The sequence below is a fragment of the Theropithecus gelada genome, chromosome 17 (assembly GCF_003255815.1).
Source record: "Theropithecus gelada isolate Dixy chromosome 17, Tgel_1.0, whole genome shotgun sequence".
NCBI lineage: Eukaryota > Metazoa > Chordata > Mammalia > Primates > Cercopithecidae > Theropithecus > Theropithecus gelada.
In genome coordinates, this window is record NC_037685.1 from 57,884,792 (window position 1) to 57,910,678 (window position 25,887).

General features: G+C 43.0%; 1 protein-coding gene across 2 annotated transcripts in view; it reads left to right on the forward strand.

The window, feature by feature from the left end:
* ATP8A2 (ATPase phospholipid transporting 8A2) overlaps positions 1-25,887 on the forward strand; it is a 649,217-nt gene that overhangs the window by 480,877 nt on the left and 142,453 nt on the right. For both annotated transcript variants that reach the window (XM_025364761.1, XM_025364762.1), the window contains 3 exons: positions 8,267-8,328; positions 8,861-8,917; positions 10,360-10,467. In XM_025364761.1, coding sequence (XP_025220546.1) covers positions 8,267-8,328; positions 8,861-8,917; positions 10,360-10,467 — 227 coding nt within the window. The remainder of the gene's footprint in view (positions 1-8,266; positions 8,329-8,860; positions 8,918-10,359; positions 10,468-25,887) is intronic.

Sequence of the window (25,887 nt, forward strand, 5' to 3'; positions counted from 1 at the left end):
CCTTTGTCTTCCCTCTGAGGCAGTGGTTCTCAACCAGCATTGATGTTTGCCTCCCAGGGGACATTTAGCAATGTCTGCAGATATATTTGGTTGTCACAACTAGGATGGCTGCTACTGGCATCTAGTGGGTGGAAGCCAGAGATGCCACCAAGCTGTCCGCGATGCACAGGACAGGCCCCAGACAAAGAATTATCTGGCCCAAAATGTCTGTAGTGCCAGATTTAAGAAACTCCGGGCTAATGAAATGCCCACACCAACTCAGAGTAAAAGGTCAGGCCTCCAGGTGTTCCTGACACTCCTGGAGTTGTTCGCTTCCTGTGCTTCCTTATGTGGTGCAAAATTTCACATGAAATTCATTTTCATATCATTTCAAATTTCATATGAATCTAATTTTCTGTCCACCACAAATCTCTCCTGGATATTTCCTTACCGTTACGTGTCAGTATTTAAAATGAGTACTTCTTAGTCTAATTATTTTTTTCGTTGAAATTATCTTCCGTCATTCTTAGGAGTCCATTTTTGTAACTCAGTTAATTAGTACAAACTCTCCTTTACCAAATTTACAGTTTCTTGGCCGGGCGCCATGGCACATGCCTATAATCCCAGCACTTTGGGAGGCCGAGGCAGGTGGATCACCTAAGGTCAGGAGTTTGCAACCGGCCTGACTAACATGGTGAAACCCCGTCTCTAGTAAATATGAAAAAAATAGCCAGGCGTGGTGGCACATGCCTGTAATCCGAGCTGCTTGGGAGGCTGAGACAGAAGAATCACTTGTACCTGGGAGGTAGAGGTTACAGTGAGCCAAGATCGTGCCGTTGCACTCCAGCCTGGGGAGTGAAATGGCACACCCAGGGGCTTCTGGGATGAGAGAGGCCTCCTTGGGAGGCCCCCAGCACCCGCTAGGCCTCACCACTTCTCCCCTCTGCCTGCCTCAACATCCCCCTGAGTCCCTGCCAGCCCACCCATACCATCCTGCAGCCTTGCTACCACCCGTGGGCAACAAGAGCGAAACTCCGTCTCAAGGAAAAAAAAAAAAAAAAAAATTGCTGTTTCTTACTAACTGTGTGACCTTGAACACATTTGACTTATCTTTGCTGCATCAGGTTCCTCATGTGAAATATGCACAAAATTATACTATTTCATGTAGTTGCTAAAGTATTATAGGAGCTGATATATGTAAAGTGCTTAGAACTGTGCCTGTCATATAGTAAAGAGCTTATATACGATATTTTTTAAACATAGAATTTCTTGGCCAGGTGCAGTGGCTCACAGCTGTAATCCCAGCATTTTGGGAGGCCAAGGCAGGCGGATCACTTGAGGTCAGGAGTTCAAGATCAGCCTGGCCAGTATGGTGAAACCCCGCCTCTACTAAAAATGCCAAAAATTAACCAGGCATAGTGATGCACACCTGTAGTCCCAGCTACTCGGGAGGCTGAGGCAGGAGAATCACTTGAACCCAGTAGGTGGAGGCTGCAGTGAGCTGAGGTTGTGCCACTGAACTCCAGCCTGGGTGACAGAGCGAGACTTTATCTTTAAAAAAAAAAAAAAAAGAAGAAGAAGAAAATAAATAGAATTTCTTGTAATGTCTAAAAAATTTGTTTATTGTGTGTATGTCCATAAAATATGAAACACGTTCTAAGTCCTCCCTGTTAAATAAATGCCTTGTATGTTTTAGTCCCTGACTCAACCAGCATTGGAAATATTGGTATTAGAAGAAAATTCAAAAAGTTGTCAAACCGTAACCACAAATTTTGATTTTCAGCTTAGTCTCCCATGCCTGCTAACCCTTTCGTCTGCTCAGAGTTTTCTCTAGGGCCCCTTAGGGCTAATGCCGGTGGCACTTCAAGCATAGAGATCATTACTCTTCTCAATTCAGATGCCTTCATGAGCAGGTGGCTTGAGATGGAGATGAGGAAAGACATCCTAAGCTATGTTGAGGAGGGAGAAGATCTGAGACTCAAATTTCTGCTGTTAAATCCACGGGGCTGATTTAGCAGCTAAGAATATGGGCCTTAGCCTTTTAGAGTTCCCTATCTGAAAGGAGCCTTAGAGATACCTTAGTTGTCATCATCTGCATCTGATATAAAAATGTCCGTTTTATGGGTGGGGAACTGAGACTCAAAACTTAAAATTTAAAAAACGAAATAACGGCAGAGCTGCAACACAGAGCAGGGCTGCAATAGGGTCTTGTAACTCTCATTCCTGGAACTTTCTCCACTAACCCTAGTTCCCTTCTCTCCACCTCATGTTTTCTTTGTTTTGTAATACGGTCATGTTTCATTGCTGTCTGTTCTTCCTCTCATGAACTTAAAATAGGAATCATTTGGTACCAAGTTTTCATACGTCTTCCTGTATTCATATGACCAGAATCAGTCTTCTCCATCCCAAACACCGCTGTTTGCCTACATACTCCAGCCAAAACCTTTCTTGATTCCCCACGTTCTTTTCTACCCTACCTCTAAATCATAAGAAAATGGTTTTTTGTTTGTTTGTTTGTTTGTTTTTATAAGACACAGGGTCTTGCTCTGTCACCCAGGCTGGAGTGCAGTGGTGATCGTAGCTCACTGCAGCTTCAACTTCCTGGGCTTAAGGAATCCGCCCACGTAGCTGGAACTACAGGCATGCACCAGCATACCTGGGTAGTTTTTAAGAATTTTTTCATAGAGATAGGGTTACCCAGGTTGGTCTCGAACTCCTGGGCTCAAGCAGTCCTCCTGCCTCAGCCTCCTAAGTGCTGGGATTGCAGGTGTGGGCCACTGTGCCTGGCCAAATGCTGTCATTTCCACCTTCAAAATATTTCCAAGTGGCTTCTGTCCAAGCTACTCTGGGCCTGCATTGTTCAATAGAACTTTCTGTGAGGATGGAAATGTTCTGTAGCTGTACTGCCCAATACAGTAGCCATTAGCCACAGGTGGCTATTGTGTATTTAAAATGACTGAGGAACTGAAGTTTTATGGCAGCTTTATTGAGCTATAACTTACATACCATCTAATCATTTAAAGTGTGCAATACTATGGTTTTTAACATATTCACAGAATTGTACAGCCATTACAACACAACATTATAGAACATTTTTATCACCCCCAAAAGAAACCTTATATTCATTAAGAGTCACTCCTGGCCGGGCACAGTGGCCCACGCCTGTAATCCCAGCACTTTGGGAGGCTAAGGCAGGTGAATCATCTGAGGTCAGGAGTTCAAGACCAGCCTGACCAACATGGTGAAACCCCGTCTCTACTAAAAATACAAAAATTACATGGGCATGGTGGCACACGCCTGTAATCCCAGCTCCTTGGGAGGCTGAGGCAAGAGAATTGCTTGACCTGGGAGGTGGAGATTGCAGTGAGCCGAGATCAAACCATTGCACTCCAGCCTAGGCGACAGAGTGAGACTCCATCTCAAAAAAAAAAAAAAAAAAAAAGTCCCCATTTCTCCCAAGCACCTCCAGTACTGGAAACCACTGATCTGCTGTCTGTCTCTGTAGATGTGCCCATTTCTGGATATTTCATAGAGATGGCGTATGTGACCTTTGGTGTCTGGCTTCTTCACTTAGCATAAGGTTTTCAAGGTTCATCCACGTTGTAGCATGTATCAGTACTTCATTCCTTTTTATTGCGAAAGTGTTCTATCATATTGATATACCACATTTTACTTACCAATTCGCAGTTGATGGGCATTTGGGTTATAAATAGGCTATTGTGAATAATGAATAATGCTGTTCATTATTTTGAGCTATTATGAATAATTATAATAATGGTTCCATGGCATTTAGGTACAAGGTTTTGTGGGTTTCATTCATATGTTTTCATTTCTCTTGGGTATGTACCTAGGAGTAGAATGGCTAGGTCACATGGTAACTATACATAACCCTTTGAGAAACTGCCTCACGGTTTTCCAGGCTTTGCACCGTTTTACTTCCCCACCAGCATTGTATGAAAGATCTAATTTCTCCACATCTTGTCATTGTCTGTTTTTTTGTAGGCACCCTGGTGGGTGTTAAGCGGTATCTTATTGTGGTTTTGATTTTATATTTCCTTGATGGCTAATGATGTTGAGCTGTTCTTCATGCACTTACTGGCCATTTTAATGTCTTCTTTGCAAAACTGTCTATTCAGATCCTTTGCCTATTTTTAAATTTTTGGGGGGGGCTTTTTCCTGTTGAGTTGTAAGAGCTCTTTGTGTATTTTGGATGCAGGTTTCAGTACATAATTTGCAAGTACTTTTTTCCATTTATCAGGCTGTCTTTTTACTTTCTTGGTGTTGTCCTTTGAAGCACAGAAGTCTCCAATTTTGAAGAAGTTCAGTTCATCTACGTTTTTCTTTCCTCACTGTACTTTTGGTGCCATATCTAAGAAACCATTGCCAGATCCAAGGTCATAAAGATTCATCGCTATGTTTTATCATAAGAGTTTTATAGTTTTACAACTCAAAAACAAAAAGTCAAATACTGCATGGTCTCACTGATAAGTGGTAGCTAAGTAATGTGTACACATGGACGTGGCATGTGGCATGATAGACACTGGAGACTCGGGTGAGAGGGTGGGAAGGGAAAGGGTGACGAGAAGTTCTTTAATAGGTACAATGCACATTGTTCAGGTGATGGAGACACTAAAAGCCTAGACTTCAGTCCAATATATCCATGTAACAAACTTGCACTTGCACCCCTTAAATTTACATCAATTAAAAATGATTTTATAGTTTTGTTTCTATGATCCATTTTTTGAAATTTTTATTGTGGTAAAAACAACAGCTTTGCCATTTTAACCACTTTAAGCATACAATTCAGAAGCGTTGATTACAAATGTTGTGCAACCATCACCACTATGTTTTTCCAAAAATTTTCATCACCCCAAACTGAGACTCTGTGCTCATTAAGCAATAACTCCTCATTCTCCCCTTCCTCCCCAGCCCCAGGTAGGAATGAATTTTTTATTGTATTTTATTTTAATTAATTTAATTGTAAACAACTAAATGCAGCTGGTGATTACCATATTGGGCTGCACAGTTATAACACGACTAGTGTCCTCTTGGATAGACTGCTACAATCATTTCTAAGCTGGCTTTGCATTTATTATTATCCCATTTATGGTTACCTATGGTCCATTCTCCCATAGAAGCTGGACTATTCCTTTAAGAACATAACTTATTCCATTTCATTCCCAGCTCTGAACCTTCCGGTGATTACCTATTACAATTAACAAAGAAATCCAAGCTCTTTGTTGCGGTCCACATTTGTCTGCCCCTCTGACTGTCTGTATTCTCCTTTTCCTTCTCCCAGTGCCTGCAGCCCCACTGGTCTCTGTAATGATCCTTGAGCTCATCAAGTGCTGTCTGTATTCAGACTGCACAGTTTCTCTTCTCTGCCTGGAACACTCACCCTGTAGATCCCCATTTAATTCTCTCCCTCATACCATTCAGATCTGCTCAAATGTCACCTCCTCAGAAAGATTCTTCCCGAGCTCCCTACCCAAGATAGCAAACCCTGTCACCCTGTATGCTATTACTCTACCTTATATCTGCTGTGTTTTATTCTTATTTTTTTATTAAGACGGAGTCTTACACTGTCACCCAGGCTGGAGTGCACTGTTGCAGTCACGGCTCACTGCAGCCTAAAACTCCGGAGCTCAAGCAATCCTCCCAAGTAGCTGGGACCACAGGCGAGCACCCCCACACTCCGCTAATATATTTCTTTTCTTTTCTTTTCCCTTTTTTTTTTTTTTTTTTTTTTGAGGCAGAGTCTCACTCTGTTGCCCAGGCTGGAGTGCAGTGGCATGATTACTCACTGCAACCTCCGCCTCCCGGGTTCAAGTGATTCTCATGCCTCAGCCTCCTGAGTAGCTGGCAATTCAGGCACCTGCTACCACACCCAGTTAATTTTTATATTTTTAGTAGAGATGGGGTTTCATCATGTTGGCCAGGCTGGTCTTGAACTCCTGACCTCAGGTGATCCACCTGTCTCCACCTTCCAAATTGCTGGGATTACAGGCGTGAGCCACTTCTCTCAGCAGCTAATGTATTTCTTCATAGCACTTATTACACCTGACATTTTATTGTGTATCTGTTCAAGGATTTATGTCCTGTCTCCTCCATATAAAAACAGGGACTTTCTCTTCCCAGTTCTCATAATAGTGCCTGGCATAAAATAGGCTGTAAGTAAATCTTTGTTGAGTACATAAAAGAAGAATGTTATTCGTTTCAAGGCTATAATCTATGTTAGAATCAAAGAGATGGTCTCCGTACTAAACTGAAGTATTTCTTCACTGAGGCAGGCATTTAAAAGTGTTGTACTTGTTAGTAAAACAGTCTTAAGGCCAGTTCCTGAAAAGTGAACCCCTACAGTTTTGAGTAACTATTTGCTAATACATCAGTGTGTTGCCTTCTTGGGATTAATTTGGCCTTTCTCTTACTTTTTTAACTTGCTCCATTCCTTCCCTTTTAATGAAGTCATGCCTAAGCCCCAGTCTGTCCTTGCCCCATCTCCCCTGAGCTTTGAGACGATTCCTTTTTAAGTCAGTGGCCATGCCTCGCCCTGTTCTCCTGTTATAACTCTTACTTTACCCAGCAGCAGGCCCTCCATTTAGTGCAGCCCGTCATGTTGCCTTCCTGGTTCATCCTCCCTTATCCACAGATTTACCTGGCTGGAATCGGGAGACTGTATGTGCCCAAGGGTTGGATTCAGGGACCCATGCTTCCCCAGTTCCACTTATGACTCCATCATTATGCTGTTTTAGGAAAAAGAAAAGATATTGATTCTCTAATAAGAGTGGAATTGTTCAACAAGCATTGGGTAATTCAGCGAGCCCAGATATGTATGTATAGCAGCTACTGGTTGGAAATTTGAACACAAACATCCTTATCTACCCAGACTGTGGGCCACAGACCAGGACTGAGTATAAAAAATAATAAAACCCAATGCCACATGTTGTCTCTTATAAGTCGGAACTCAACATTGGGTACACATGAACATAAAGAAGAGAACAATAGACGCCAGAGAACTTGACAGGAGAGGGAGGGAGGAAAGGCTTGAAAAACTACCCATTGGGAGGCCAGGCGCAGTGGCTCATGCCTGTAATCCCAGCACTTTGGGAGGCTGAGGCGGGTGGATCATGAGGTCAGGACTTCGAGACCAGCCTGGTTAAGATGGTGAAACCCCATCTCTACTAAAAATACAAAAATTAGCCGGGCATGGTAGCGGGCGCCTATAATCCCAGCTACTTGGGAGGCTGAGGCAGAGAACTGCTTGAACCTGGGAGGCAGAGGTTGCAGTGAGCCGAGATTGTTCCATTACACTCCAGCCTGGGCGACAGACTGAAACTGTATCTCAAAAAAACACAACTACCTATTGGGTACTGTGCTCACTACCTGGGTGTCAGAGTCATTTGTACTCCAGACCTCGGCATCACATATACCTTTGTAACAAACCTGCGCACACACCCCCAAATCTAAAACAAAAGTTGAAAGAAAGAAGAGTAAAGGAAGGTTGGCAGTGTCATCCAAGGAAACTAAGCCTGATGTTAAAATAGGCTCTGACCACTCAGGATTAACAACAGACTTCTCTATGCAGGTGTAGTGGAGACAATGAAACAGCTCTATTAGCATCCGTTGTTATAGACATTGTCATAGCCACACTGAGAAGGAAAAAAAAAAAGGAAAATATTGGAAAACTGAAGCTTCAAATCCTTCTTGTATTTTCTAAACTCCTGTGGTTGGAGTGCTTGCGTTCCCCCAGGTGATAGGCGCTGGAAGCTCATACAGTTGCAAATGAGAACATGAATAGTAAATACCCCCAAGATTCTTTCCAAGTTCAGTCATTATGAATTGGTTTAATATGCATGTAGTTATCTTTTTATTGGTCCGTAATTCCAATTTAGCAAAAATTAAACATGAATCATAAGGGAACACCTGGAAAAAGCCTCAACATTGGTGGCACTTAATAAAAATGGATAAATATGTTCTTATTCCTTTTTTAAAACAAACTGGACAAAGATAAATTTTAATGTTTATAAAAATGTAAATTTCAATGCAGATCAAGCGTTTGGTTGGTTGGCTTGTTGGAAGCTTGACTTTATTTGCTTCATTTGGAGAGAATATAAGATGAAAAAGTTCATCATTAGGAAGAGAAGTAGGCATTAGAATCACAAGATGGGATTTTGAAATATTCTGTGAGTTGATAGGTGTTCTTAAAGTTCCCTGTTTAATGCTCCAAATTAAATAGGTGGCCATGCTCGGCTCCTTGGATGTTAATAGTAACTTCTTTGTTTTTCAGATACTGTGTTGACCAGTGGTCATGCCACCGACTATTTATTTGTTGGAAATATTGTTTACACAGTAAGTTTATCTCTGTTTACTAAGCCATTCTTAAACAGCTTATGTGTGGCTTGCACTTCTCTAAACGCTTAAAAAGAGCCTTCCTCGTTATTATTTATTTCAAATATATTTTGTGTATCCTTCAAAGTTCAGAATGGCTGTGAAATGCTTACAGCGTCATTTCTGAAGGTTATGCAGCGTCAACGTTTCTGGACAGGTGGTTAACAGATTTCCCCATTCTTCAAACGACCATTTTACACCTGCCCGCAAAGGAAAACACTCAGGAAGGCAGTTTCTCCCAAGCTAAGAAAAGGGCAAAACTAGTATTTATGAGAAAGACTGTTACTAGAACGAAAGCTCTTCTGGAAGTGAATCTGCCTGTATGTTCCCTGAAAATAACCCCTAGAGAACTAGCTACTGACATGGCTCATACTTTCAAACCAGAGCTGCCTTGGGGAAACTAGCTGTGGAGTGGGGAGATGGGATTTCTCACGGAAAGTGAAAGTAACTCATTGAGAATGATGTTTTTCCAAACTGCTCTTTGTTTTCACAGTATGTTGTCGTTACTGTTTGTCTGAAAGCTGGCTTGGAGACCACAGCTTGGACTAAAGTAAGTTTTCTCTAGAATTGTTTCTCTGTTCAGTATAGATATTTTTCATGCTATGGTTTCTTTTTAAGCCTTGGGGAAACAATAAGCAATATCTGGCTATCTTCTTTCAGATTTTCTGTGTAAAAATTGTGGTTTGATCTTTATCAGGGTAAATTTGTAATCCAGAGTCTCTTGGTGATTCATTTGCTTGGCACATAGTACAGCTCTAAACTATTAACAGTCATCTCATTTCAAATGTATATGCTCATTGTAAAAACAAAAACCATATATACACACATATATATGGAAAATATAGAAGGACAAAAAACATTTAATGTCCATAATTTTACCACCAAGAGACAACCACTGTTAATGCTTTCCTGTGGAACCTTCCAGACTTTGTTCTGTGTCTGCATGTGTATTTTTTAATAAGATGATGCATTATAAAACATAAGACTTCATAATCCCTTTTAATTTAAATATATGTTAGGCACATTTTCTGTGCCTTAAAATACAATTCAACAAAGTTATTTTTCTTGATTAAAGAGTATTCCATTTTAGAGACGTTTCATCATTTATTTCATCACTCTCTTATTTTAGACATTTTGGTTATTTCCAGCATTTAAAGATTATAACCAAAGCTTCATGTGTGTCTCTCACAAAGTGTCATGACCTGGCTGCTGTTTAAATGCTCTGCTAAGAAAAATGGGGATGAGGTGGGAGGTCAGTGAGGAATCAGGGAATCCCCTAAGAGACAGTGGCAATTAATCCCGGTCACAGGTGATGATGACTTCGCTTAGGATGTTAGAGGAGGAGGTAGTGAGAAGTGGTCAGAGTCTGGATTCATTTTATCTTTTTAAAAGCTAACAGAGCTTGCACATGGATTAGATTGTGGGGTGTGAAGAGAGAAAGAAGTCAAGGATCATCATATTAAGAGGACAAAGAAGAAAAAATGAACAACTCAGTAGGTGCTTAAAGGGGCATTGTTAAGAGGCAACATCCATTTCAGATTTAAAAATAAAAAACTCTGGGCTAACGGAATGGGACGATCAAAGTCTTGAAATGATAAATAAAAGCATCTTATTTATTTTTTCTGTTCAGCCACTCTGTTGCCAGATTAATGAGTCCTTATTGTAAGACAGCCACAGGTTGGAGCAAACACTTGCTATGAACTGAGAGGGGCCCACTGTCACTACGGGAGAAATCTTAGAATACGGTCAGCTGTGACAGCAAAAGCACCTTTATCTTCAGGGTACTTTGGGGCCATTCATTACTTGAATTCATTGTTAAACATTCTGAGACACAGGAATTAGAAAGATTGAACTTCCCATTAACTGGTGAGTCATCAACATCTTTCCATAAGGAAAGGCTGCTTGGATGCAAGGATTCTGCAGCAAGTGGAGTTGGAGTGAACCTGCCAGGCCCGCCGAGAAGCCTGTCTGAGTGTCTGTTTCCCTCTGCAGTTCAGTCATCTGGCTGTCTGGGGAAGCATGCTGACCTGGCTGGTGTTTTTTGGCATCTACTCCACCATCTGGCCCACCATTCCCATTGCTCCGGATATGAGAGGACAGGTAGGTACTCCTGATTGGGAGTGTGTCTTCTGTGTCTTGTGACATCAGGGTTTCTCCATGGGTGGGTGAGCAGGTGCTGTGTGTCTTACAACCACGATGAGCTTCAGGAGAGGCTGGTCCTACCTGCTTCCATCAGAGTCTATCAGGAGAGAAACCAAACCAAAGCACCTGGAAGAGGTCATCCAGTCCACAGAAATGGCATTTGAGGTTGCAGGTGTTATGAAAACTGTCAACTTAAAACCTCTGGCTCATTGGCGTGCTCACATTTCTGTAATGAATTATGTGTTAATTATACACAGTACCAATATGTACAGTTTGGAAACTGGAGCTATTTTGAATGGTTCGTCATCCCGTGATTATGTCCATTACAGTTTTGATGCTATACTCTGGTTTGTTGTTATACTCTGCTGGGTCACCTGTGAGAGATGAATCTAACAGCTCTATGAACCAGATCATGGATAAACCAGAATCTCTCATTGTTCATCTCTTTGAACTAGAGAGGCTGAGATTAAAGACCTTTACACTCATTTTAATGTTTTTTATTTTTTTCTTTCACATGATCTTTGTCCAGTGCATAAGATTGAGCCATCAACAGTGACAAACTGTATCCTATAATCCCACAGTATCGGGTGTGGAGAGGAATGAGCTGACAATCCTGTGGTCCACACCTCCTCAGTTTACCAAGGAAGCTGTGCAGACCCACGTCTCCGAGCCCACCCCACAGACCCCACCCTGGGGTTGCCCTCATCCAACACTGCCCTTAGACCCCAAGAGGCTGCTGGGCCCTACACTTCAGGGGCCTCCGCTCTGGCCCTCAGTGGCTGGGTGTGTTCCTCAGCATGGAGTGAAAAGCTGTGATGCACAGTGTCGGTCTTCCCACTTGTAACCTATTCTCTGGGCTCCCAGGACCCCTTGTTTCCTTCCCAAACAGCCAAAGGCCCACTCTCCAGGCCTGCCTGGTCCTCTCTCCATATCCAGGCCAGTGTGTACACCCCTGGGCCAAAGGGGCAGCTGTTTGCAGGGGTGTGCACTGAGTAGATGATGTTTGCGCCGGTGTTCCCGCCCACACTTGCAGGACGCTTGTGCCGGGGCACAGAGCCCAGAATGAGAAGGGAACTGTGGGTCAGGCTTCCACTGGTGTTCCTGCCCCAGGATACGTACTGCAGGGCCAGGCCTGTGCATGGTACACCTGGCTCCTATCTCTGCCTTACTTACTCTGTAGACATGAACAAAACCTCCTGGGTCCACCCAAGTGTGGACCATGTCTAGCAGCTGTTTCTTGTGAGATAGCCCAGGGTAGCATTATTTGCCATTTCACCTGATAGCTCTGTCAGCTCATAGCTCACGTTGTCTGAGACCTCCACTGAGTGTGGGTGCTGAGCGGGACGGACCTGTCCTATAGGAGTGGGCTTGCATGTCGTTTAGTGCATCTTTGCTTTCTGTAAGGAAAGAGGACAAACATATAACATGCTTTTCAGGTTTTTTCCAAATCCAGACAGTAGAGAAAATTAGAGGACATTCAGTGAACCCAGAAGATTGTTGTGTAGCAAAATGAGCATTTTCCAACAAAGGTATTTTGTGTTTAAATAAATCAGCTCTATTTTAAAGCAATGTGATTGATCCCCACAAAAAGCAAACCAAGAAAAGTATCCACTACAAGACAGCGATCCTTTGGTAAGGCATTGGTGCTTAGAATATCTGCTTTGTGTTCTCTTCCTTTTGGTTCAGGATGGATCTGCTGTGATGAATATTTCATTTGGGGAATTTTATGGTGCTGGACAATAGATGGGGCCTCGGCCGATGGCCATAGACAGTGTTCTAAATTAGAGAGTGACAGCTGACAGGACGGGGTCGCTTGGCGTGTGACTGACAGAAAAAGCCCATTCGTTTGAAAGCCCCTCCTGTGCCCTAGACAGAGAGCTGTGCCAGGGAGCCACGTGTGCTTCAGTAACTCCAAATGTGCGTAAGGTAGGCTGCTTGCCACCTCCCATTCCCGTCGAGATACCGACTTTCCAGCTACGGAAGGACCGGGCTGATCATGCGGCTGCTAAGGTGCCGACATTTTCACTGTGCCGGTCACATAAGCATGATGGTCTGTATGGTTAGAAGGCTCAGATTAACGGTGACATTCACATATTTAAGGACTCTTCCAGCAGAAATGTAGTGAGCTGTTTCTACCATCCAGAAGCAAAGAAGTGCTCATATTCAACCACATTTCACTTCTCTGTAAAAGCTTATTTTTATTTGAAACATGTCATTTTAATGACTTTATTGGTTGGTTCCCATGAAGCAAATGATAACGATGTGAAATAGAGGATAGCTGGGTGAAACTGAGGTTCTCATTAGGCGGTAAATGAGAGGATTAGTGTGGTTCTCTAGTGGCCGGACTTCCAAGCAGGTACTCTGCTGTCTGAGTCTAAAGAACCGTGTGTCATCTCTAGTTTACCTCCAGGGCATGGGGCTCCAAGTGGGTAAAGGGGACCAGGAAACCATGTGTAACTTTAGTGGCACAGCCAACCTTTCTAGTGTTTCACCTGCAGTCTGCCACTCTGTATTTTGACTCAGCGCTTTGTTCATTCTTTGAAACATGGCAGGGAAGTATTACAAAACATTGTTTTAAACGCTTTTGAAGGATTGCTTGGGTGGAGAGTGGCTAAGACTAGCCTGAAGTCTCAGAAAGCCTTCCTGCTGGCTCGGGAGGACTTATATGCTGTCATAAAAAGATGTAGGAACTGGGTTCAGGTGCAGTCAGTAAAAGGAATTGGCTGTTTTGGGGAATTACTAAAAACATGTCCACGCCCTGTTCATTCCTGGGGGTCTAGGTTGGTAAATGCTTAGGAGTAAAGGGTGTTCCAGGAAAAGGCCACTTTTCAAAATGACTATTTGAAGAATGCTTCTAGTGATTTTTATGAACCATTTTTTACGGTTCACTAAACAGTAGGTTTTTGGCAAGTGAACCTGGTTATGTGAAGTTCTAGAATTAAACTAGTGCCTAACAGCAAACGGCTTTTCTCACTCAGAAGCCAGAACCAGATTGGACACACAAAACGTTCTGTCTATTCATAACTTCTTCAGCCATTGAAAAGATGCATTGTTTCTGCCGGGGGTTTCCTAAACTAATTTGATTAAATATGTCTTTGTCTTGTCCATTATATTTGGAGTTTTTGTCACGAGGGAGAATGTGGGCTTTCCCTTGAGGGCAGAGGAAAGGAAGAGCTATAGAATTGAGTTATTCTATACTATCAAAGAGTCTTTATCTTCCCTACATCACCTCATGATGTGGTATGTGAAACCCAGCCAGACAGCATGTCAGGAAGTCCCAGTGGAAGTTTCTGAAATCAAAGAAGTCATCTGCATCCTTCGCCTCCTGAAAATACACCACATTTGTGGGATTTTAAGGGGCACCCTGTTTTTCCATTTTTCTCTTTTGAAGCTTGGATTTATAGTAAATTGAAAACTTGGGTTGTGTCTGTCCTGGGGAATGCCAGTCCTCAGCTGTGGAAAATGCGTGATGTTTTTTCCGTAGGGGACCAGGTGTTTCTCTTTCCCTCATAGCATAACCATTAGATAGAATATGGGTCCCCAAAGCAAATGCTTAAAGGTGGAAAATGACAAAATCCCTTAGCTCACCGCCTGCCCCAAAGTTGCCTGCTGAAGTAGAGCTTTGAATTGGAAAGATGAGGGAAACTTAATCCTAGACCAGGTCAGGAAAAGTGTTTGTTTTCTTCATGCATTTCCCAACACTTCTGACTTTAGTGGTGCTGGAGGGAACGCCATCTGACTTGACCTCTGTTCAAAAGTCCGGAGACCTGGCTGTGTTCATGCCCCAGCTATGATAGTTATGTAACCACTGGCAAATCATTTTACTTGCGTTAATCTCCTAATCAGCAAAGTCAGAGTAATGCCACCCACCCTGATTACTTTAGAGGATTGTGATGAAGATAGAATAGGCTAGTGGGAAATCTACAACATGCATGCTCTTCTTTTTCCTGGAGTGACGAACTGTTTTTGAACCTTCATCAATAAGAATATTGCTGTGATTTAAACTCCAAATTCTTTTAGCCAAAGAATTTTAACATTTTATAGGTTCTAAATGGGATGTTTTTCAGTAAGGTCTATTGACCATCTGCATCCAAATCATCTGGGTTGCTTGTCAGAATGACAACCCCCACACCCCAAAAATATGTGCAGGCAGTCACATACACAGAGACATACATGTACACACACACATATACACAGACACAAAAATATGTGCAGGCAATCACATGCACACACATACATGCACGCACACACACACAGATGCACATAGACACACAAAAATATGTGCAGGCAATCATACACAGAGACATACATGCACGCACACACACACACATATGTGCAGGCAATCACATACACAGAGACATACATGCACACACACACAGACGCACATATACACAGACACACACACAGACACACAAAAATATGTGCAGGCAATCACATACACACACAGAGACATACATGCACACACACACAGATGCACATATACACAGACACACATATACACAGACACACACAGACATACATACACACACACATATACACACACACATATACACAGACTCACACACAGACACACATATACACAGACACACACACACACATATACAGACACAGACACACATATACACAGACACATACACAGACACACACAGACACACAGACACACGTACACAGACTCACACACACAGACACACATGCACACAGACACACATACACAGACACACAGACACACAGAGACACACAGTGCACACACACTGACACACATGGACACAGACACACATATACACAGACTCACACACACAGACACATGCACACAGACACATATACACAGACACACACACAGACACACAGACACACAGAGACACAGAGTGCACACACACTGACACACATGTACACAGACACACATAGTGGATTGCAAACTCTGGGTGTGGAGCCCCAGCATCTTGGCTTTAGTAAATCTCCAGGTGATTCTTCCCTTTAAAGTTTGAGAACCAGTGCTTTAAAACACCTAAAATACGACTCTATTAGCATGTTTTAGCCCTTGCTGGGTGTTACAGGAGAAGGTGGTACACTGAAGATACAGCTGAGTGATTGCTCATGTTAAGTGGTTATATAAGATGGCCAGCTGGTGACGGTGACCGCCTTCAGAGCAGCTAGCTTTCAAAATAGGGAATTACACCACAAGACATGAAATCGTTCACCATGGAAAAATTCTCCTCACTAACGTTTGCTGCTTTTCCCTTAAAGTTCTTTTCACTGCTAGTAAGAGAGGGGAAAAAACCTTTTGACTTCAAAGCATACAATCCGCAGCTCTGCCTGCAGTGCCAAGCTCCTGACTCCAGCCAGTTGCTGGAATAGGACAGCCTTTTTTTTTTTTTTTTTTCATTCTAAATACAGGAATGGGTTTGCGTTTGAGTTTTATGTACACACTTATGTACACACAATGCAAACCCCAGTGAACCAAAAGTAAACAGAGGGAGGAATGGTTCTGCCATCAGTGAATCAGTGATTAATTCCTCATCTTCCCCAATCATCTCCCCTGGATTTATAGCAGGCCTAGGTATATTCCACATGAAACTTGCAAAGACTGATGTTAGTTTCCCAGTTGTACGTGCTCTAGGAGGTAAGCTGAGAAGTTGGGGTGATGTCAAGTAGGTGGCCGTCTTTGCTCAGCTACCGTTCCAGGATGTCTCTGGAGGATGGGAGCTTAAGTGTCAGAATCCACCTGAGGGTCAGGAAGGAAGACCTGTTTTCAGGTTAAGGTCTGTGGTGTGGGGCATGTTCGGTTGTCCCACATCCATCCTCCTTCACCCTTTCCTAAGGGTGCCCAGTGTGTATTCACTGATGTGACTTCCACCCCTAAGTCCGGGGAAAGCTTCATTCCGTCCCCGCTGCCGCAGTGAGCGGGTCAGGAAGCCTGCAGGAGACACAGGGAGACGCTTGCTGGGGGCTTCTAGGATAGCAACGAGTTTGCTCCTAAAACAAATCCATGAAAGAGCTGGCTTTCCCGGCTGAGCCACGTGGCTGCTGCTGTGATGCTGGGAATGGTTCAGGCACAGACGAAAACCACCCTCAGAATCCTCCTACGGCCTGAAAGATGGACGAGGAAGACAACACGGCAAACAAAAACGAAAGCCTCTTTTTACTCTTTGATTATTTTTTATTTGACAAGTAAAGGACTCCAAAAGTCTCTCTGCGATTGTTGAGACACTGTATGAAGCCAGCCTCGAAGCCCATCCCGGGTGAGGCGCTCAGTGAGAATTTCCTGTGTGCTGCCTGGCCTTGTGGGCAGCCCTTGCCAAGGAAGCCTCTCTTCACCCAAGTGTGGGTGTTGGGATGTTCCCTTAGCTTCCTCAGCCAAGGAAATAAACGCTCTTTAAAAACAAGCTTAGGGCTTTAGCATGTTTAAACTGTTGTATTATACTCCAAGCTACAGATTGGTTTAAGGAGCTGGTAAAAATTACTTTAGCATTGTAATTACTAGTTTTTTAGGTAACATTCCACAAAACAACTAATAAGCATATCTTACGCTTACTGGAATTAATCTTTAATACAATATTGAATAGACTCGGTCCCGTTTTCCTCACGTTTCAGAAGCCCGTGGCATGGCTGGTGAGGAGCGGTCAGCCTCGTCCAGGAGGAAGTCTCGTCAACAGAGACTTGCCTTGTGGTTTGAAATAACATCGTGACATCTTTTTGTACAGTTTTCTTGAGTATTGAAATTGGCCCAGTTATTCACTGACGTCCACTTTACATTCTGGCTTTTAAACTCATACGTTTTGTGGAATAGTGAGACTCGTTTGCAAGAAGTAACACAGTGTTTCTGGATGACGTTCTCATCTGAATGCAAAGCACGATGAGCGAAGTTAAGACGGCACCGACTTCCTGCCTTCTGCACCTGTGACTGTTGTCGCTTGCACCCCAGGGTCCCCCATCTGTGTGCATTTCCTTCCTAGAAGGCTCCCAACACCAGTCCCTTTCTGAGGCAAGCCCTAGGACCAAAAACAAAAGTGTAACAACAACAACAACAACAAACCCTCTTCATTGGTAATAAAAAGAAAAATCAGAGACATTCAGTTGGGCAGTGCTAGCTAGGTGAGTTCTCACAGCCTGTACATATTTGGGTTCTAAAATCAGAATACTCAGGCGTCCATCAGAGAACAGTTCTGTCAGAAAATGGCTTTTGTCATTGTTACATATAATGCCAACTTGTTTCTGTTTTTCTCCTTCTGGTTAAAAACAAAGGAGAAAGTATATTTTTTTAAGTTGGAAGCTCCTTAAAGTGGTTTCAGATTCTTTCCACAGGCAGTGATGGGAACATAACTCCCATTATCCTAATTGCCTCTGGATTCTCCGGAATCCTCCTGGATTAAAGTGACCCGAATCCGATTTCTTTCCTATTCAGTGCAAATTGTAACTGTGAAAGTAGGATTTGAACTAAATTACGCTAATGCCTAAGACATTTAGGACGCTAAGTCTATTCTCTGTAATATCCATACTTGCGTTATTTCTGAGCTTGTTTATCAGGTGTACGAAGGGGATAATATCTATCTTAGGGTTTAATAGGGAAACTAAAGAAAATAAGACATGTCAGTAACAGTAGGTAATGTTATTGAACAATTGAAATGAGAAAAGTTCTCTTGTCCCCCTGGCAGGGCGTGTGGCAGGGGCGTGGCTCGCTTCTTCAGTGCCCTGCTGCTCAGACCTCTAGGGGAGCATACAGACGGGCAGGCTGAGAGGCTTTGACCCCACTGCAGTGTCTAGGGGTGAGTGTTTACGGCTCCTGAACTCCAGTGGGCATGTGTTACAGGGTGCTCTTTTGGTTTAGCTGTCCGTAGGCTGCTTGTGTTAACCAACTCAGTGAGAGCCTCTACTTTGTCACAAGGACAGAGGGCTTTGTGTAGCCCAGGCTCTTGCTTTGGGTGTACCGGAAGAATCGGATCACAGGTGGGCTTGGAGAATGAGATGTTACTGAATGGAGGTAGCTCTCAGCAGACGGGGAAACCAGATGGGAGTTGGTTTTTCCCTGGAGTTGAGCTGCTTGGCAACCCGGCTGTCCTCCAACTGCTCCGGCCAAACTCTGTGTCATTCTGGTGATAGGTGGCCTGACGGTGCGCTGGTGCCTGTCCGTGCATTCGTCTAGACATCCAGCCGCCCAGTGTTCCTCTGCCCATGTGTTCCTCTCAACATCCAGCCACCAGTGTGTCTGCCTGTTAGGGTTTTGGTTTTTTAATAGGCACAGAATGGGAGCGTGGCAGGTCAGGGTGGTCTTGGAAAATACAACATTTGGGCAGGAAAACAAAAATGCCTGTCCTCACTTAGGTCCCTGGACACAGGCCTGGGGGTGGAGCCCTAGCCAGGGACCATGCCCTTCCCGCCTTCTGCATCATTTAAAGGGATCACGCCCTTCCCTTCCTAGCACTTCCCTTCCATATCACAATTACTACATACCAGGCAAAACACATTCATGAAAATATGTTTAATATATGCAATTACATGTGTAATGAAGTAAGCGTCACCTCATTCAGTAATCTGCAACCACATGAGGAAACTGAGGCTTAGCGAGAAAGGATCAGTCTCTTGGCCAGGCAGGGAGTGGAGTGGCTGGGATTCCTCTCGAGTCGGTTGGACCCCAGGCTGGGTCTCTCACTTTGTGACTATGGAAAGCAGCTACAGTGACGATGAACCAGGTGTCTGAGAAATGGTGCTCAATTCTCCTTAACATTTTGCTTTTTAATACATTTTATCTGAAGTGACTTACCCTGCAATGCAATCGAATTTTTAAAATATGAATGTTGAGTTAGAAGGAATATTTATGTTTGAGCTGCAGTCTCCTGTCCATGAGCCCAATCTTGTTTCAAGTAAAGCAGGTTTCAAACAACAGGATTGATTTTTTTACGTTCATTATGGAAAGCCCTCATTTCTTCAGTCCTTGTCCTCCCTTCCCCCATGTACAATTTCCTCCATTTTGGCAGTTTATTTTCTTTCTGGCCTCTCATTTCGAGGATGCTGTGTGCTAATTAGAGGCCAGGCGGCTTTGATTGTGAGTGGGTGTTTTTTCTCTCCAGAGGTTTTGTTGTGGTGGAGGCATTTGTCATTCATTCTGATGTTAATTTTTAAAATATCTGTCAGCAAATTAAAGTACACATTACATGCTGATTTTGTTTGTTTGTAATATTTATGCTCAGTGGTCACAGTGTACGTTTGATGTGGTTTTGAACTTTTCCTTTCTTGAAACATGTGGAAATGTGTATGTGGGCCACTCTTGTTAAGATTCTGCACAGGGGTTTTCTTCTCCAACATCTGCAGAGGGAGGTGGCCTTGTCTGATGGCTGGAGATCATCATCATCACAGTTCTCCAACCCAGAGATGGCAGGGATCCTCTCAGGTTTATCCTATTTAAAAGGTATAAAAATGCCAGAGAAAGACCACCAAGTCCAGTTATGCAAGAAAACGTGACCACGGTAGGTTAGAGAAGAGACAAGAGAGAAGCGTAGCATGCTAGTAAGCATGTACCAAGATGTTTCTGTTTTATGGAAGTGATGATGCGAAAGCTATTGTGGACAATATCTGAGAGGCCCAAAATACTGAACAGACTTAAAGTAGGTGCGATTTTCAGTGACTGTTGCTTACGTCGGCAGCACAACACATCGAGGCATCCTCTGAGTAAACTGGGTGCTTTCTGAACTGTGATTACCAGCTGTCCTAAGCGTTGGCATTCCTTTGGCTGAAGACAGGAAAGAGAAATCAAGGTTGCTTGTGTCTGTGCTCATATGTGTACTTCGAGTCGCAATACTTTCTTAGTGATTGAAACCTGATTTCAATGCAGGATGGAAACTGAAAGACGGACGTATTTAAACGCGCAGAATGCTTTCCACTGTGCCCTGAAGGCAAACCCTAACCACCTTGCCCAGCAGCGGCAAAGACATCTCTGGTGCAGGGTGCAGTGGCATCTTGTCATCTTCCGCCCGCCCTCCATCCATTCCCCTCACCCCTTGCCCTCTTTCAGAACACGCATTCAAATGGTGCTGATTTTACCTCTTTGCCACCTCTAGGGTCTGGATCTGTGACCCAAACTAGTCAGCCGGGTCCTCTGCCTCACTGACCGTGGCAATTGATTCAGGAATGCACATGGTGCCCCAGGCTGGACTATCACTTAAAGACAATTCAAGGATTTTTTTTTTACAGAAACTAATTGGGGGATGAAGCTCTTTTGCTGCTGGGTCTCTTATAGGAGGGTGGTGTCAGCCTGGAGCGGCTAGGACCCCCTGCAGAAGGTGGCTGGCTGAGGACGAATTGAGCACAGAGGAAAGGTGAACTGAGAGCCATCAGCATGGAGCGCACGCCTGGATCCAGCTCTGCCTGAAGCTAGAGCCATCTCTGACCTGTTGGATATTGTTGTTCTATAGCAGAAACACAGTTGGTTGGTTCCCTTTTCCTACCATGAGTCTATCATCTTGGAGTAGGAAGGGACTTTGTCTACTTTTTGTAGCCTTCAGTATGTCCTTCCCCCAGCTTCTTTACCCAAGGCAAAGAAGACAGCCTTGGGTAGAAGCTAATTGTTTGAAATAGAGAAGGAAATAGGAGCTTTTCTAAGCGAGGCCTCTGTCTCTTGGCAGCCAACAATTCTAAATGCCTTACAGTCAAATAGTCCTGAGCAGTGCTGTCCAATAGAAATATAATGGGAGACTTGTGTATAATTTTACATTTTCTGGTGGCCCCATTAAAAGAGCAAAAAGAAATTCATTTTATTGATATATTTTATTTAACTCAACATTTCCAAAATATTATCACTTTGAGATGTAGTCAACATAAAAAGAAGTGGTTAGTGAAATAGTTTGTGGGGGTTTTTTTGTTTTTTTGTTTTTTTTGTACTAAATCTCTAAGTCCAGTGTGTGTGTTGTAACTACTGCACGTCCTAAATCAGGCTAGACGTATTTCAAGTACTCAGTAGCGTCTGGCCAGTGGCTGCTGTGTTGGACAGTACAGCTCTTGACCAACAGACATCTGGAAATGCAGATTCATTCCCCAAAGCTAAATTTAGTGCAGGCAAGATCAAGAGGTAGGAAACTCAGCTCAGCCCGGATCCTCCAGGTTCCTCCCACACACTTGGGGTGTGCACTGCCTGACTTGTGTTTTAGTCACTCATTGAAAGGGTTTTGGCTTTTACACAAGACTTTCCCTAAAAATAAAACCTGGGAACAACTGAGCTCTTAATCTACAGGCTTATTAATTGCTTTAAGTGGAGTTTATAAATCAAGATTTATAAAGTGTGGATCTGACTCAAGTCATTTTTCCACAATTTTGGCTAATCATTTTCTCCTAAATGTTGGAAGGAAGAGGTCACGACCTGGGACTTGGGTCATATTTATGTCACACGGCAACCAGCTGAGCAAGAGGAATCTGTGCCACTCAAAATAGGTTAGGTCTGTTCCTTCTAAATCATTCCTTTATTATGTAAGTGACAATTTCTAAGCAAGATTATTATTTAGTGTCTAAGATTGTGGGAACCTTTCACCTTTGTGTCCTTTTTGAGTTTCAGTCCTCTCCCCCCTTATTATGATGAATCCAGGTCCTGTCATTTTTACCCCCTAAGTGTATCTTTTTTTTTTTGAGACAGAGTCTCGCTCTGTCACCCAGGCTGGAGTGCAGTGACGTGATCTCTGCTCACTGCAAGCTCCGCCTCCTGGATTCACACTGTTCTCCTGCCTCATCCTCCTGAGTAGCTGGGACTACAGGCACCCACCACCATGCCCAGCTAATTTTTTATATATTTAGTAGAGACAGGGTTTCACCGCGTTGGCCAGGATGATCTCCATCTCCTGACCTCGTGGTCTACCCGCCTGTGCCTCCCGAAGTGCTGGGATTACAGGTGTGAACCACTGCACCCAACCTTTAACCCCTAAGTATCTCTTAAATATATCTGTTTCCACCCAGTTTCGTCCCATCCAGTTAGTTTGTGCAGCATCATTTCTTGCATGGACGATTGCAGTAGCCTCATGACTAGTTCTTAGCATCTGATCTGCCTGGACCCATTCCTCTACTGGAGCCAAAGTGATCTTGCCAAATGTAAGTCTGATGTCACTGTTCCCTGGCTCCTGTTGCCCTCAGGATAAAGCCTGGGGACATTCACCTGGCCTCTGAGGCCCTGCCAGGCCTACTGCTGCTCCCTTAATGCTCCGCCTCACCCCATCCACTCTGGTGGCCTCCCACTTCCTGGTGTGAGGAGTGAGCTCCCACAGGGCGTTTACACCTGCTCCTCTCACTTCCTGACTGCACTGGTCTCTGCCTTCTACCAAGTTAACGCTTACACGGTGTTTAGGTCTCAGATGCTTGATCACTTCCCAAGGGAAGCCTTTCCTCACATCCTGGACCTGCGTGCTCCTATTGTACGTTCTCTTAATACCGTTTACCTTTCGCTTGCTGTGTAATACTTAGGACAACTAAAACTCTACATACGTGTGTGAGGTATCATCTCACATCCATTGGGGGCCACTCTCAAAAACACAAGAACAGAAAACAGAAAATAAGGAGTTGGTGAGGATGTGGAGAGATCGAAACGCTTGTGACCTGTTGATGGGAGTGCAAAATGGTGCAGCTAATATGGAAAACAGCATGGAGGTATCTCGAGAAATTAAACATAGAACTACCATATGATTTGGTTACCGCACTTCTGGGTATATACCCAAAAGGATTGAAAACAGGGCCTCAAAAAGATACTTGCACACTCATATTTATAACAGCGTTATTCAAAACAGTCGGGAGGTAGACACAATTCAAATGCCCATTAAAAGATAAATGGATGAACAAAATACGATATATACACACAATGGGATGTTATCCAACCTCACGAAAGAAGTCAGTCCTGTCACCATCCTACAACACGGTTAAGAGTTGAGGACCTTATGCAAAGTGAAATATTCCAACATGGTTAAGAATGGAGGACATTATGCAAAGTGAATAAGCCAGTCACAAAAGGCAAATACCCTATGGTTCCCCTTCTGTATAGTGAGTACTCGTAGAGACAGGAAGTGCCATGGCAGTTGCCAGGGGCTGGGGGAGGGGAAATGAAGAGCTGCTATTTGATAGACACCGAGTTTCCAGTTTTGCCAGATGAAAATATTAGAGAGCTGTTTGCACCACAGCGTGACTTTAGTTAACGATACTGAACTGTGCATTTAAAAATGGCCAAGATGGTAAATCTTATGTTTTTATCACCATTTTAAAAATGTACCTTCGTGTGATTTACTAATTCATATCAGCTTCTCTCTCTAAACTGGAAGCTCTGTGAGCGAAGTGAATATTCTCAAATATATCCTTAGTACCTAGTATCCATCCCTTTTTGGTATTCAGGAAATATTTAAATGAAGGAATTAATAACATTGAACAAACTCTCGTGTACAATTGGGGAGTCTGTCGCTGGCTCTGTGCAGTTAGTGCATGGTGTCTGCTGCATTAACACAAACAGATGCCAAATATTTCAGCATTTATACAATTGTATAAATTACACACAGGATCTGTACTGAAGAAGTGATTAATAGATTAATGAATTTAGCGTTTTTCTTAAGTGTGTATAAAAAGTCAGCACCACAAACCATATTTTTTTCACCCAAAGAGTGATAGATATTTCCATTTAAAATTTCAGCCCAACTGTTTTAGCCACATGGGTGATGTCTGTGGTATGATATTCATTGATATTGGTGTTTGGAAACGGTTAATAGTCACGCTTAATTTCTTCATGGAAAATGTTTGTTTTGGAGGTGATATTAAAGGAGAGGCAAAAATGAAATTAAGGTGGATATTTTTGAGCACCTGATTCCAGGAAGTACTATGCTAATCATTCTCCGATGGTTTTATAAGAGATTAAAACTGAGGAAGACAGTGGGTCACAGATGGCAGTAGCAGAAGTTAATGTACCCTAAACCAACACATTGTTGGGCAGCATCGTCATTATGATGTTTAAGGGACTGCCATTTCCAAAGTCATAAACATAAGCATGTGTTGGAGACAGGGTTTGGTTGAGAAAAATGTGACACATAGATAGCAGCCAGCCTCCAATAAACCTGGGATGATTTCATGGAAGAAATGGAACTTCTCTGGGGCGTTGTTCCTCGGCAGATCGGGGGTGGGTGTTTCAAGGCCCGCTGCCTTGGAAGAGGCTGAAAGGGAAGGGTGGGTCTGGCCCTACGAGCTCAGCTGGGGTGTAGGATTTCAGTGTCAAGTAAAGCTGTATTACAAGAGAAGAAAAAGTTTAGGATTTGGAAAGTCTGTCCCCAGCACAGCATCTTAATTAAAGGAAAGAGTAAGGAAAAGCAGCTAATAAAGTGGCTGTGAGTGCAGTAAAGAAGCAGAGCTGGGGAAAGGAGAGGGAGGGAGGAAACAGTGATTGATAACGGGAGGATGAGGAGCCTGACTGTGATGGGGAAGGCCAGGTGGAGCCATGAAACCTGGAAAGAGAGGCTTTAAAAATTTCACTGCAGGAAATTACAGGCCTGTTGAGAAACTTTCCTATGTATGGCATCAAAACAGAGTAAGACTGACCATGAAAAAAGATCCTTTGACATAGTAAGTCAGAATTTTGCCTTTTTATGATTAATGTGGGAAAAGTAATTCTTAGAAATAAAAGGAAATGGAGGGAATATCAACATATGAATTTTATTTGTGCTCTTTTTCTGAATGCTATATCGTTTAAAGTGAATCCTTAATAAGAAAAAAGAAAAAGTCTTTGGAATGTAAAGAAAAAAAGAATTTTTCCACTATTCAAAGAGAATTAAATATTGCATTAGGGCATTATAACAGTTTTCTATAATATGAGCTAATTGATTCTAAGTGAGATTTTAAAATCTAAGATGAGCATGATTTTGGAAAATAGCTCATTATTGCTGAGATTGTTTATTTTGAACAGGAAATATAAAATCAAGAAGCAACTTTAAATAATTAACAAAGTTATCTACTTGGGGATTTATTTTTATTTAAAAAAAAAAAAACTAATCCTTTTTTTTCCCCCGATGTTTTCAGTGATTCAAACTTAGTGGAGTAAACCTAATGAAGTAATATTCTCATACATGATGTGAAAGTAAATTTGATTCAAACTTTTATGTAGTTCTTCTGACATAGGTCATCTTAGTGACAGATTGCCACCTACTAGATGCCATTTTAGGCCACTTTCTCCCCCCAAAACTTTTTTTAAAAAGGAAAGTAATTCTCTTTATTCTTCAGTATCACTATGCTAGAGTTAGGAGTTGTCTAGAAAGTTACAGTTTGGGGCCGGGTGCGGTGGCTCAAGCCTGTAATCCCAGCACTTTGGGAGGCCGAGACGGGTGGATCACGAGGTCAGGAGATCGAGACCATCCTGGCAAACATGGTGAAACCCCGTCTCTA